This window comes from Rhinolophus hipposideros (genome assembly GCF_964194185.1).
Source record: "Rhinolophus hipposideros genome assembly, chromosome: 16".
In the NCBI taxonomy this organism is placed as follows: Eukaryota; Metazoa; Chordata; class Mammalia; order Chiroptera; family Rhinolophidae; genus Rhinolophus; species Rhinolophus hipposideros.
The window spans coordinates 56,970,773-56,985,559 of NC_138062.1; the positions used below are offsets into that span (position 1 = coordinate 56,970,773).

General features: G+C 54.3%; 1 protein-coding gene across 3 annotated transcripts in view; it reads left to right on the forward strand.

Annotated features, from left to right (window-relative positions):
• The first annotated feature begins 3,911 nt into the window (after window positions 1-3,911).
• The window catches only part of MLLT1 (MLLT1 super elongation complex subunit), a 64,265-nt gene continuing 53,389 nt past the window's right edge, over window positions 3,912-14,787 (forward strand). For all 3 annotated transcript variants that reach the window (XM_081076147.1, XM_081076148.1, XM_081076149.1), the window contains exons 1-2: window positions 3,912-4,054; window positions 12,827-13,007. In XM_081076147.1, the coding sequence (XP_080932273.1) occupies window positions 4,043-4,054; window positions 12,827-13,007 (193 nt within the window). In that variant the 5' untranslated portion in view covers window positions 3,912-4,042. The remainder of the gene's footprint in view (window positions 4,055-12,826; window positions 13,008-14,787) is intronic.

Sequence of the window (14,787 nt, forward strand, 5' to 3'; positions counted from 1 at the left end):
GTGCAACTCCTGGGGTGCGAATGCACTGGAACAACTGAAAAAAAGCTGTCGCTGGAGCTTAGTAACCAAGGGAGAGCGCAGAGTAAGAGGCTCTTAACCTAGGGGTCCCGGATGGGTTTTAGTACCCATGCACCATTTGATATTCTCTGCAAAAGATAGGTGTCGAGGGATGTTATTGGTGTTCCAGGAGTGCCTCACTTCAAAAGGAGTAGAGGCAAGCCCTCTGGCCCACTGGAGAGATGGGGGACATTAAAGGAGAGGGACCACTCATATTTACTGAGTGACTACCGTGTGCTCTATGCCCATGACATGTTATTGAACCTAATACCCCCCCCCATACACACAAACACCCCTTCAGACAGACATGAATATTCTCATTTTATAGAGGCAGCTCAAAGAGGGCAAGCAGTGTGCCCAGGGACACACAGCCTGATATGATCCAGCAATTCCACTCGTAGGTATATACCCCAAAGAATTGAAAACAGACATTCAGACAAACACTTGTACAGAAATGTTCATAGAAGCACTATTGACAAGACCCAAAGGGTGAAAACAACATAAACGTCCAATAATGGATTAATGGAGAGAAAAAAATGTGGTGTATCGTACAATGGAATATTATTCTGCTATAAAAAGGAGGGAGGCGCTGACATTCGCTACAACGTGGATGGACCTTGAAAACAGTGCTCAGTGAGAGAAGCCAGACACACAAGGGCACACAGTGTGGGATTCCATCCACATGAAATGTCTAGGAATAGGCAAATTCATAGAGATAGGAAGCAGATTAGTGATAGGAGCTGAGAGGAGGGGATGGGGAGTGACTGCTAAGAGGTACAGGATTTCCTTTTGTGGTGATGCAAATGTTGTGGAACGAGATACAGGTGGGTGTTGCACAACGTTGTGAACGTTCTAAATGCCACTGAATTGTACACTTTGATGTGGTTAATGGTTAATTTTATGTTATGTGCATTTTACCTCAGTTAAAATTTAATAAAGCTCCCAGAGTTACTCTCTGCTGGTCATGCCCCCTCTCCCTCAACCAATCCCAGTAGCCAGAGGGATGCCATAGTCCTTTGATTGGTCAGGTCCGGTTATGTGTTTCCTGGGGGGGTGGAGGGTGAAGGGGTGAGCCCTCAGGAGCCCCACTCTGACTGTGGTTTGAGAGCGGGTAAGAGTGGGCAGGTGAGAGCTGAAGCCCTCCCTCAAGCCGTGTGCTCCTGTCGTGAGTTGACATGCTCCCAGAAGGGCTGCCATTTTTAAATTCATACAAAGGTGTCTTACAGGCTCATATTGGCCTTGGGAGGAGCCCCCAGATCAGGGACTGTTGCCAGGAAAAAAAAAAAAAGGGAGGGGTGAATTATGCTAAGAGAGAGAAAATTTCAGTGGCCAGTGTACTGCCACTTTCTGGGGAAATACCTTGTTGCACGTACTGTGTTTCCCCGAAAATAAGACCTAGCCAGACCATCAGCTCTAATGCGTCTTTTGGAGCAAAGATTAAAATAAGACCCGGTGTTATATCATATTATACCCTGTCTTATATTAAAATAAGACCGGGTCTTATATTAATTTTTGCTCCAAAAGACTCATTAGAGCTGATGGTCCGGCTAGATCTTATTTTCGGGGAAACACTGTAGTTTTAGTTGGCTCCAAACCCATTCATGGCTCCTCACTGCCTATTGGATAAGGGTCCAAGGCCCCAGTGTAACAGTTAAGGTTATGCTCCTAGTAGAAATTAATCTGGGGTACTTCTCCAACTGGCCCCTGGGCTCTGCTCCTGCTTGGTCACATTCAGTATTGCCATGAGTGGCTGTGTGTACATTTGTAGCTAGCAGGAAACTGTGCTGAGTACATTTGTTGCTGGCAAGAAACTGGGAGGTACAGGAAACATGCTGGAGGCCAGAAAAAGGATTCCAAAAACACATCTTGAAGGGTTGAACTATCTACAGGGTGAAAGGTGAATAAACACTAAGTCCTCCCTTTGGGTGCAAAGAAACCCGACCGCTAGAGAGCGATAGAGAGCTAATGTAGTAGCAGTTCAATTCAGACAGGAAGTTACACTCCCTATGTTCAAAATGTTACTTTCTAGCTGTAGGACTTGGGTCCACTTATAGTCTCTCTATGTATCAATTTCATTGTTTGTAACACCAAGATAACATGTATCCATCATGCACTCTGCCAAACACTCAAAGTATTATTTGCTTTTTTTTTCTTTAACAATATTCCCTTTGCTCACACTGATGTGTTTAAATAGGCAACATTGTGTCACTTCAATAACTCATTTGCCAGAGATCAAAACTAATCATAAAACTAGATACAGTAACAACGAAAAGTGTTATTAACTGCAGGGATTCCTAACCCAGTTTTCCCGTTACAATCCCCAGCTGAACTTTAAGAAAAGGGGCTCTTCGCAACCATTGTAGCTTAAAAGTTCTTCACTGCAAGCTTTCTTGAGACAAATTGCTATTCACCCCCACTTTTGTCCCTTTACCTGGGGCAGTGGTTTTGAAAATTGAGTAAATCATAGAACCATGTGCAGAACTGGTTAAACCAAAACTCTGGGTGCTATCCACGCACCCAGAGTTTCTGATTCCATAAACATAGGGACAAAAGAATTGGCATTTCTAACAAAGTTCCCAGGTGATGCTGAGCCTACTGGTTCAAGGACCACATAGAACCGCTGATCTACTTATATCCAGTTGCAGGATTAAAAAAATACTAAAGTTGTATGGATATTAAAGTTGCGGCTATTTTCTTAGCATGATCTCCATTCCCATCCCCCTACACCCCACTCCCCACGTCTTGACCTAGATTAAAAAGTACAGTGTATGTATGACAGCGATCTGACCTTCTTCAGAGTTTTTGTCTGGACTTACTGACAATCCAAAGTTACTGACTTTCCCGCGTTGTTCTTCGGCGCAAAGTGCCAACCCCACCACCTAATGAATACTTGCCTGACACTTAAATGCGAAGTGGAAGGGAAAAAACCCACCCAAGCAACAAGAACAAAAACTGATTTTTAATTATAAGAAATAATTTTAATAACTGCACAAGGGTCGCCAAATCATAGGCAGAAGTCCTAATGTCCGAGAGACAGGTGGCTTACAAGATCCTGAAAAAGATGGAGGGATGTGTCTATATCCATCTAAATAGTTTATAAGTAACTGTGAAATTATAAGATCATAGGTACATTAAAAAATCGATTTTTGGAGGGCTTCGTGGATAAAATGAGACCCTCTCGATCGTTTAAATGTAGCATGATTTCAAATTTGTATCATTCAAATTACCATCAACTAGCATCACACCCTACTATGACTGTCCCTATTTTACAGATGCACAAACTAAGACTCGGGGAGAATCAGTTGACCAGGCTTGCCATGGAGCAGATCCAGGATTGGAAAATTAACTGCAGTTCCAGAGCCCGTGCTGCTATCACACGGTAGCAGAACGCGGCCAGAAAACAAGTGTCCCTGAGGCTCCCTCTCTAGAGCTCGAACCCGCCACCTCAGCTCCAGCCGGGGAAGGTTCGGCCGGGGAGGCTCCAGTCACCACGCAGCGCCCCCTACGGGCCGCAGGGCACAGGCGCGGCGCGGCGCGCCCGTCCCGCCCCCGCCCCCCTCCACGTGCGGCGCACACCTCGCGCTCCCTGCGCGGGGCTCGCCTCGAGCCTCCCTCCCTCCCTCCTCCCGCCCCTTCGGTCCGAGTGTCCCATTGGCTGAGGACTTCGTCCCTCCGAGAGCAGCCCAGCCGGCCCGCGCCAGGAAGGAAGTCCCGCCCCACAAGCGGCCTTCCGTGCTGTTCATTGGCCCATGTGGCTGTCAGTTGGGGCGGCGGGCCCGACTCGGCGGCGGGGGCCCAGGGTCGGTGCGCGACCCGGGCTGGCGGTGGTTTCCGGTTCCGCGGGGCTGGCGGGCGGGCGGGCAGCCGGGAGCGGCGGCGGCGGCGGCGCCTGACAGACAATGAGGGCGGCGGGGCGGCGCTGAGCGGCGGCGGCGGCGGCGGCGGCGAGCGACGCGGGGCCCGGGGGCGGGGCTGGGCGCCAGCCATGGACAATCAGGTGAGGAGCGGCCGCGCCGTCCCAGCGCAGCCCGCACCGCCCGCCCGGCCCCCTCCCGCCCTCGCTCCCTCCCTCCGCCCGGCCCTCCCGGTCCCGGCCTCCCCGCCCCCGCTCGGCGCCCGCCCGCCCCGCTTTGTGCGCTCCCGCCGCTGCCCGGCCTGTCTGTGGGGCGGGGGCGCCCCTCCCCCACCGCGACCCCCGCGGGCCCGACCCCCGCGGGCCTTCCTGGGGCCCCGGGACGCGCCTCTGCCCGCGGCCCTCTGTGCTCCCGGCGCGGCCCAGTGCCCCCCGGGACACCGCTCGGCAGCCCGGCCCGGCGCCCCCGCCCGCACCCCTGGGGGCCCGCACCCCTTCCCCTGCGGATCCAGGCTGGTCCGTGTCCTCCCCCCGGACCCTTGGCCCTGAGCCCCTGCGACTCCCCGAGTTCCCGGCCTGCTGGTCGCCCCCTTCGGCCTCGGTTGGGGTCTGAGCCCCCCCGCACCCCGAGAGCTCGGCCCGCAGCCCCGTCCCCCCTCGGCCCCCGCGCCTGCTTCCCTCCCGCCCCGCCCCAGGCCGGAGCCCCTCGTGCTGCCCCTGCCTCGGCCCGGGCCGCCTCCCCCTCAAAGCCCGGCCGGTCCCGGGTCTTGCGGCCCCAGGACCCCGGCCTGTGCTGAGCGCCCCCATCTTGGTCCCGGGCCGCTCTCTTCACTGCTTTGAGCCCCGCTGCTGCCTCAGCCTGCCCCGGTTTGAGGCCGAGGCCCCCTCCCTGCCGCCCCGGCCCGGGGCTGTGCCTTGGTCTTCACATCTGGCCCAGGGGCAGTTTGTGCCCTGACCTGGGGCCCGCACCCTCCGGACACCCAACGCTCCCTCCCCGCGGCTCGGGCCCTCTCGGCCCCGGGACCTTGCTGTGCGCACCCCCACGTTTCTTTCCCGCGATCCGAGCCTCCGGTCCGCTCCCTCCAACCTGGGTCGGCCTCCCGGCACAGACCTGTCTCCCCAGAGCTCCAGTGCTCTTCTTCCTTCCAGGGTCTCCCACGTCCCTGCGCTGCCCCCCAGCCTGACTGTGACTTGCAGCCCCTGCCCTCTCCTCCCAGCACACCGTTTTTTTTTGCCTTCCCAGCATCTTAGAGCCTCCACCGGGAGCCTCGCTCCAAACACCTGGTGGTTCCTCAACCTCCATAAACTCTCCACAGCCCCTCTCCTTTCCTCCTGGAAACGGAGCCAGTCCTGTCAGTTCTGGGAAACCCAAGGCCTTTTTGGCCTCCGGTGCCCCTTCGCCAGCCCTGTGCCGTCTCCCCTCCAGTACCCAGGCCCCGTCCCCTTCTCACGCCCAGGACCACTGCAGCCCCCAACAGAGGATGGTTTATTTCTCCATGCTCTCCTGCTGCCCTGGCCTCCAGGGCTGTGAGGCCAGGAAAGGCGTTGTGGGGCTGTGGGGGTGGCAGCTGAAATCTCTGCCATTAGCAGGGCAGGTTGGGGCGTCCCTGGCTGCTGGCGCCGCGGAGACGGCTCTGCCTAGCAAGGCACTGTGTGGCCGTGAGGTTTCAGGGGGTTGGGGCGGGAGACCTCCCCTTACCCACCCCAGCCTCCAGGGTTGGCACAGGATCACTGAGGCTTGTCTTTGTGGCACCCTCTCACCGTGATTTCCCTTGTGGCTTTGGTGTTACTATCTTCTTCGTGAGGGGTAAGGAAGAGTTTATCACAGTTGAATGGTGGATTTCTACAACGTGGTGTGAGTTCACTTCCCTTGAAGGGACAGAGCTTGCTGTCTCCAGTTCATATTGAGCTAGAACAAAACGAAACATACCTTCGGTGTCCCCTTTCAACAAAGCCCACCTCTGGGAGAGGTGGGACACCCTGAAGTGGGAGACCCTGAAAGTAAGGCTTGGTGGGCACCACTCAGTCATAGAATGTCGCTCCTGCCTCTCACCCTGCCCGTTAGTCCCCCGGGAGATGTCTCAGGCCCAACAGTGTCCGCTCCCCTTGTGATGTGCCGAGCCCTGGCTGCCTGGATGGTTGTCATTTATGTAAATGAAATGGTGAGAATAGGTGGCATTCTTGGGCTGTGACAGAGATAGCAGCCTCGCTTGGAAGGATTGGTGAACACACGGGCCACTAGCGCCTGTGGCTCTTTAAATGGAAACAAACCAGGATGAGAAAGCCGCTCCTCAGTCACACCAGCCACACGTTAAGTGCTCAGTACCCACTGCTGCCGAGCTGTTGGGCACCTCATTGGGCAGTGCAGAGAGATGGCAGGAAGCGCCACTGGACAGTGCTGGTCTAGGTCCTTGCAGAAGTAGCAGCAAGTGAAACTGGTCCCAAAGGAAGGTACCTGTCACGCTGACTGCTTCTCCATCCTTGGCTGTGTTTTCATGCAAATTTGGGCGAGGCCCAGGAGCTCTGTCCCTTCCTGACAGGGACAGCAGCGTCCGGGGAGATGGGAGAGAGTAGTGTCTTGTACCCCAATAGGCGGGTTGGCTGTAAGTGTTCCAGAATGAGTTCTGATGCATGGCAAAGGTTTTGAATCCTGCAGAATTTCAGCCTTCCCTTTCTCCCCCAGGCTGCCCTAAACCTGTAAATGCCCCAGTCTGATGGGGAACAACAGGACTTTCCCTTAACATGCTTGCTGACTTTGGGAGGCTTTGCTTCCCTTTAACTTCCTGTTATGTTCTTTAGAACTTTCAGCCCAGCTAAGAAGAGGGATTCTGCATATTGCTCTGGGCTCCCAACTTCTCCGTGTTGAAATCTTACCCCATGGATAGGAAAAATCTTTCTGGTTCCCTCTGCTCTGACCCCCCAAGTCTGTACTTACAAGTCCATTGTCTGTGGGATTTGTATTTTTGGGGTGAGGGGGTGATTACTTTGGGGAACAGATCTTCGTTTACTTTGGGATCATTTCTGGGAGGTGTGTGATGAGTCTCCAGGGACTGGACATAGTTAAAGGCTGAGTAGATGCTGAAAATACCAGGAAAGGAGGATGTAAAGGGGTACCTGGGGAGCTAAAAGTGGTGTCAGCATCTGGGTGGCCATGTTCTCCAAAGGACCAGGGAGTCCTCCCTTCAGAGAAGCACGGGCCTGGCACCTCGGGGTGACCCAGCGAATCACACAGTTGAATTGATGCCAGTTCCTCAAAAGGCTCTTCTGAGTTTGGGAGCAGCTGCTTGTGACTGTACTCTGTGGTTCTGGAAGGGGAGCTTTTTTTCTAACTGTGATGGCCCATTTTACAGACGTGGAAGTGCAGGTCCGGAAGGCCCCAAGAGGAGTCCAGGCCTGGTGGCTTCTTAGGTAGCTCTGCTCTCGAAAAGCCCCAGACCTTGCGGAGCAATGCTCAGAACTGCGCAGAGCACTGATGTAGGGGTGACCACATTCTCCCCACCCAGCTCAGAAAGTATTACTTGGAAAGTCGAGCTGCCAAGTCTTTTTGTCCTGGAGTCAATATGTGGTAAAGTACTTGAGGGCAGGGACCCGAGTCCCTTTGTGTCTTCCGTCATTTGTAGCACAGTGTGGCATGAGTTTCACCAACTGGTGGTGAAATAAAAGTGACTAGGAAGCAGCCCCTTGTGAGCAGGGGCTGGCCACAGATGCCTTCACCGGTGTGGGGCACGTCCCGAAGGCTCCCCAGACTGCTCCCTGGAGAACTTGAGAGACACTCGGCGCGCCGTCTCCCGTCTTCGGGCGTTCTGTACATGGATAATATACTCCCTGTCCCAGGCCTTCCTGGCAGGCTGTGAGGGTCTGCCTTCCCAGGAACCTGAAAATCAAGGATTGTAGGGTTGTTTGCGTAGCCACATGGTCTGCACACTTATCCGTAGAGAGTTTCCAGAGAGTATTCATTGAGTCCCTTCTCATCCCTTTGTCATCAATTTGTGCCCTGGGTGAAAGGGACCAGGCCAGATGGAGCCAGAAGAGGGCAGGTGCCAGCCGCCAGCCCCCTGTGTGCCAGCGGTTAGAAGACCAGGCGTCATTCTGCCGTGACTGAGAGGTTCCTGCCGTGGGTTCTGTCCCCACCTCTGGCCAGGCTGCCCTCCTCTTGAGAGGATTGTCACAGAGGTACATCATTTCCTGTCTTTCTCACATTTTCATTCAGTGGCTGCTCCTGAGAGCCCCCCGCTGAGTCTGGAGGGAGAAAGTTCTTCAAAGTATTTTATTTGGTCTCGTGTTGCTGTTGCTCCATGGGGCCAGTACCTTTTCCCATCTTCCTGTGTGGACCACGGTGCAAGCAGTCTCAATCCCACGTGACAAGGGAAAAGGCTCTTGGGTGCTTTCTTCTCCTGGCAAGGGAGGGAATTGTCACATCTGAGGGAATTAGATGCAGTAGCCAAACTCCAGGCATAATTATGCCACTTGGTAAAGTGTGAATTCCCAGAGGAAAGGTCAATCTGTTGAAGAGAATTCCCACCAGAAAATCAGGAAATCTGAAAGATAAACTCATGGTTGAAGATCTGTCTTCTGGGGACCAGGCTGAGGGCAGGGTTCACGGGGTTCGGAAGGGATCTGATGAAGACAGGGCATTGAAAGGGTGCAACTGTTGGCACCAGGCTGACTCTCTTTGCCAGGTGGGGGCTCTTCGAGTCCACACTGGGGCCCTGTGATTTAGTGAAGAGGTGCCTGGAGAACTGCCCTCCAGGATCTGTTTGTCTGGCTTGCAGGACTCAGGAGTCCGGCCCTTGGGTTCCAGGTGCCCTCTGCCAGTTGGCCTGGAGAGAAGGCAGTGCCCAGCGGAGGCCCTCTGCCCAAGGTTAACTGTCCCCAGATGGCCCTCGGAGGCCTTGTGCTGCTCCATCTCTGTCCGCAGGTCTTTGGGATGATGTCCCAGAAGTAAAATATAAAATAATTAACCCTTTCCAGGGCAGGCCTGGAACGTGCCCCTTTGTTCCAGGCTTTTGTTGAGGGAGTGGGTGGCATAGTAGCCCCAGGGCCACTTCCAGGCACCCACTCTGGAGGTTTCACAAAGGGCCTCCATGCAGCCGGGACGGTCAGAGTCTTCATTCAGAGGCTAAGGCAGCTTGAGCTTCACCACCCCGACATTAGCCCTTTTATCCAGGCACCCTTCCTAGAGATGGAGCTAACTGACTTGCTTCAATTCTTTGCTTCTAATGGACAGAGAAGGAGTCCAGGTAGAGTAAGAAAGGGGGGCTGGGGTGGGAGCCCTGGAGTGGCATTGGCTTAGCTGTGCTAATAAATGGTCAGGACAAGGCAGAGCAGTTGGCTAGAGCTCAGCTCCTTGCTCGCCTCTAGTTCAGTGTAGATTGAACGTCTTTCTGAATCAGTGACTTCTAATACAGTGGTCCAGAGTCTGTTATTCTACCATCTTTATTTCGTAGAAGAGTCCAGCATTCAGGGGAGCAGTCCTCTCCTGAGTGCACCAGTGTATACAGCAGTCATTGGCACCTTGAACCTGGGGTGTGGAGGCTGAATTGATGCCAGCCCCCAGGGCATAGTGCCGCCCAGCGAGCTTTGGGCATGGCCTGCCAGCTGCTGAGATGACCCACCGCTGCTTCCCAACCTTCCTGTTTATTTTGGCCTCTGGAATGTATTTTTGGCACTTCCATTTTCCCCTCTCTGATGGGACTGTGGTCTCCATTCTTACGCAGTACAGTTTGGCCGCTCGTGTGCCTTGGGTAGGAAGCCCACATAATCAGAAATGCTGCAAGGCAGCTGGATTGGTGAATAACAGAATCTGAGGAGGGTCTCATTACGAGGGAGTGAACTCCAAAGAATGAAAAGTCATTTGCCAGTGTATTCTCGTTATGATTATAGGTATTTAGTTGTCCACCTGTAACCGCCCAGCAATCCAGGGATTGTCTCCCGATTTCTCAGTGTGAAAAAGTTGGAGAGAAAGGCAGAGTTTTTAAAATATACATGGACGTGTGTATGGTGATCACGCCTTTTGGGTAACGTAAATATCGCTTGGGTTTGTTTATGTTGAACGTTGTCCATATGCAGTGCTCTGCAGAAAGAGGCTTGTGGTTGATTTGAACATTACATGTTTATCCAGACGTTTAGTGCCTCGTCTCTAGCTTTGGGTGGGGTATGTCCCCTGCAGTGTCCCCAGTCCCCTGCCCACCGTCCCTTGGCATCGCAGCATCTCAGCTACCTGGGGCTCCCCAGCTCTTCTCCTCCATCCACCCTGAGGTCCTGCGAGTTCCCCCATTTCAGACTCGACTCAGTCTCCTCTTCCAGCCGTACCCTCTGGTTGCCTCCGTGCAGCCTTGCTTGCTTGTTTGTCTTTTTCTGCCTTCAGCCCAGACTGCACAGACTGCCTGAGCCCTTTTACTCGTGTACTGTGGCCTCGCGTCCATCCTCTGCTTACAATTGGCTGTCATTTCTGTTGTGTTGAATCTAAACGCTCCCTCCCTGCGGGGCCTGCCCCTCCCTCCAGGGCACCGAGCCCCAGCAAGTCCCTGCTCTTTTCCCAGGAGCCCCAGGGGGACTGTCCTGGGCGGGGGAACTCCTGCCCAGTTTTCACAGTTTCCCAGGTCTCCAGCGCTCCCATCAGCTCTCCATACGTCGGGCCACGCTGTGCTCATTGCCGTCCTTATTGGTTCTTTCTCTTGGAAAACACCACTTAGAACTTGTTGACCTAGCAAAGTCCTCTGGTTTGACTCATCGAGCATTGTTGATACCTCATGTACTCTGGTTCCAAGATAGAGTTTGCAAGGACAATGGAGACACAGCCCCTGGGGAGGCAGCAGAGAACAGTGGCAGGATGAAGTGGGCTCCATGGAGATATTAGTACACAGATTGCTGTGGAGACCGAGAGGCAGGTTGATGTCCAGTGTGGTGACTGGAAAGGGCTCTGGAGAAAGTAGCACTTAAGCTGAGGCTTAAGGGACGGGTGGAATTCGATCAGCAGAGAAAGGAGAGCAGGGCCCCGCAGGCTGGGGCTGGAAGGCACGCAGGCAGACAGCAGTGGGCACTCCCGGTGTGTTTCGGTATGGCTGGTGTCCAGCTGAGCTGGCGTGGAGCTGTGTGCGTTTCCTGTGCTTCCTCAGCTCTGAACCTCTCAGGCCCGCCGTCTGCCTAGGGAAGCTTCTTTGTGCATGCGCACACGTTGGTGGTACCCTCCACACAGGAAACTTACACGTGAACTACAAGATACACTCCCACCTCAAAAGGGTTAAAAAGTGAAAAATAATGAGCATCTCAGACTTGAGGAAACAGAGGTGGGAGACAGGTGGTGTGCTGAGGTGTTTGGACTTTATTCTGAGGGCGTGGCGAGACATGGAAAGCTGTGAAACGGCAAGAGATAAAATCTGTGTGCCCTGCTTTCATCGCAGTGACTGAGCAGCATGAGGGAGGGCAGAGGGAAGGAGGACACTGGTGGCAGGGACCGAGCAGCGTACTGAAGCACAGAGAAGAGGAGGGTCCGGAGGGATGGCCATAGGGACACACGCAGTCAGTGGGTCGGGTGAGAAAGAGGGTGGAAAGCACAGAGTGGGCGAGCTCTGGTCTGGACCTGGGGTGGCGGTTCCGTCGAGGGAGGGCTGGGGAGCCCAGCACGGGGCAGCGACCTTTGGGAAGGGAGGCATCCTCACCACCCACAACTGCTCCCGGTTATCTCAGCACTTAGGAACAAGTGTCCGCTTGGCCTTTCTTTGTATCATTCTTGTAGTTGATACTAGGTGTCAAGCTGGATCTGTTGGAAGTCGGGGGAGGACCTTACCCAGGACAGTGGCTGTTTACAGTAGGTTCCCTGGCCGGCTGTTTTGGCCCCCTGGGTGTTGCCAGTGCTTTGAAGTTTTGGGGCTTTGCGTCCAGTGGAGTGGAACTGGCGCGAGCTGCCTCATTTCAGGGCAGAGCGTCAGACGTGTGTGTGTGATGCGGGGAGCGTGACTCGGGGCTGCAGGTCCCCCTGGGATCGGTCCCCAGCTGGCTTTGTGCTCGCTCCTCTGTTCTCACCTTTCTACTTTTCAAGCAGCCAGTTTTTGTGCGGATGATTAAGGTGACCTTGAGGGTGTCTGTTCTCTAGGAGGCATTCTGTAGGATGAAGGAGAAGGAAAAATGCTTTAATCAAGGAATATGGGTGGCGTGAGCAGGGAGGCAAGCTGGCAGAGTGGCTATGGGAGCAGGCCCTTGGGGGACACACCTGGGTTGGAGTCTGGGCCCTGCTCCCTCCCAGCTTAACCCCCTGTCGTGGGCCATTGACAGCTCACTCTGGAAGCCTTGGGCTCCTCGTCTGTACGAGGGGATAAATGCACTCCAGGTTGCACTGTTGCGTCGTGGATGAGTTTGCTGGGAGTCCAGCTCTGGAAGGAGCCACTCCTGATGAGTCGATGTTAGAACAGAGCAGATGAACCACTAGCAAGATGAGTTCTGATAGTGAAAAATGCTAAGAAGACAGATGATGTGGTGGGGGGCACTTCCATATTGGATGGTTAGAGAAGGCTTCCCTGAGGAGGTGACGGTCCAGCCAAGACCTCAGTGACGGGAAGAAGCCTGCCATGAGAAGGCCTAGGGCAGAGTACCTGAGACAGAAGGAGCCCCAGGTGCTCAGGCTCTGAGGCGGGCCGAGAGGCCGAGGGGGAGGATAGAGAGGAGACTTGGGGCCTGGCCTGGCCCGGGTGAGCTGGGGACAGGAGACACACAAAGCATGGGCACAGGGCCTGCTGCAGGGGAGTTCGGAAGCCACGGTCCTGCTCAACAGGGTCCTCAAGCCACGGTCCTCAGCAACAGGGTTTCAATTTGCCGTGGCCAGTGCTGACCGTGCTGGGAAGGTGACGAGGCTGGACAGCTGGCAGTCCCTCCTTTGGGCTCTGTGCTGACCCTGTGCCTGCCTCTTTCTCCCACCAGTGCACTGTCCAGGTCAAGTTAGAGCTGGGACACCGGGCCCAACTGCGCAAGAAGCCCACCACGGAGGGGTTCACGCACGATTGGATGGTGTTCGTCCGCGGCCCCGAGCAATGTGAAATCCAGCACTTCGTGGAGAAGGTGGTCTTCCGGCTGCACGACAGCTTCCCCAAGCCCAAGCGTGGTGAGTGACCCGTCCTCCCAGTTGGGCAGCCCGGCAGGGCTCAGTACCTTTGACACTACCCATTTGATAATCACTTTCTTCCTGGGGGGCCCACGTTGTGAACTTCTGGCTGGCACCCCTCAGCATGCTGGTGAGAAGTTGTCCGGCCAGGATGCGGCCCTTCTCTGATCCTATGAAGGTCCCGCTCCCTCCCTTCTGCTTCTCCTGCAGCTGTCCGGTTCATCGCAGGGAAAACCCACAGGGGCTGGTGACTGTGTCTCATGTCATTATTTAGACTCAGGCTCTGAGAAGCCTCCAGAGAATGTAGTCAGTGGCCAGGGGGTGGGAAGGGTGATGTACACCTACGTGGTGAGTAATCAGGAAATCGCTTATTGGGCCTACGTTTGATGAGAGATGCCATTTTAAGAACTCATGATATTTGGGGCAAAAAGCTTTTCTAAAAGTCACTCGTTTCACCACTGTCTTGTTTCTTACGTCTTCCCTCTGTGTCACCCCTCAGACTGACGTTTGATAAGCACAAGTGCCTCACTCACATTTTCCACAAAGATCTTGATTTCCTGTGACCTGGCAGTCTGACTGGGTTGAGAGAGAGGAACTCACCCAGTTTATGGGCATTAGAGAACCACTTCCTGGGAAATTGGACGGGGAATTTGGGAACAAAGTTGGTGGCCGTCTTGTGAGCTCTGTGAGGGCCATGTCCTTCTCACCATTGAGTCCCCAATATGAAGCCTGGCACGTCACAGGGATCGTGTGTGTGTGTGTGTGTGTGTGTGTGTGTGTGTGTGTGTGTGTGTGTGTGTGTGTGTTACGCAATGCAATGTACCTTACTGATAACATCAATAGAAAGATGAAACTGGAGTTGCTAGGAGGAGTTAACATTTGAGATGGGTAGTTGACGCCATTAAATATTTCTTGAATGGGTATGTAGATAAAGGCGCGAAGTTCCTGCTGGGCTGCTGACCGCTCTGCCAGCAGTACAGGCTTCAGGGGCACCGGGGGCTGAGCCGTAGCCAGATGGATGGCCTCCGGCACAAGCAGCAGCACCTTGTGGGACCCCCTGGGGCCTGGGCCAGCAAATGGCTTACAGCCTAGTGGGGAAGTGAGTGGGCCATGTTACTGAAGCAGGAACTTTTGGTTCAGAGGGAAGGCAACTTGAGATTCCTAGTGGCATGGCAGTTATTTCTTTTTCTTCTGGTTTCTTCCGTCAGCTTCCAGCTGTTCCTTTCCCTCATTTCTCCTTTGTGAGTCTTCCCCTTCTCTCCTTTTCCTTCCTTCTTTCCTCCCGAGCCTCTTGAAGGAGAGCAGATAGGGTTACTGACAACAGCGGATGTCTATAATAGTGAGTGACAATAGTACACACGCCCCTTACAAGCACTTCCTGCAGTGTCTCTATTCTCCGCACAACCCTTCTTTGCTGATGGGGGAGCAGGCTCAACGGGGCCAGGTAAGCTGCCTGAGCTGTAAAGCAGGGGTCTGCACGTGGGGCCAAGGGGTCTGGTAGCGCTGCCTGTTTTTGTTGGCACTGGACATGCCCGTTCATTCAGGTATTTTTTGATACCTCGCAGAGTAGAAGCTGTGGCTGTCTTTCTCTTGGGCTGGGCCCTCCTTGTTTCTCTGGCAGCTTCCCCTCTGGTTCCTTCACCATCTCCGTCACTTATCCTGTTCCCTTCTTGCTGCATGGGCCCAGCATGATGATTTCCATTCACCTTTACTCTGTTGATTTCGTCTTCGTCCCCACAGGGTCAGTAACCAGGCAGCGACTAGAAGTAACACTCCTAGC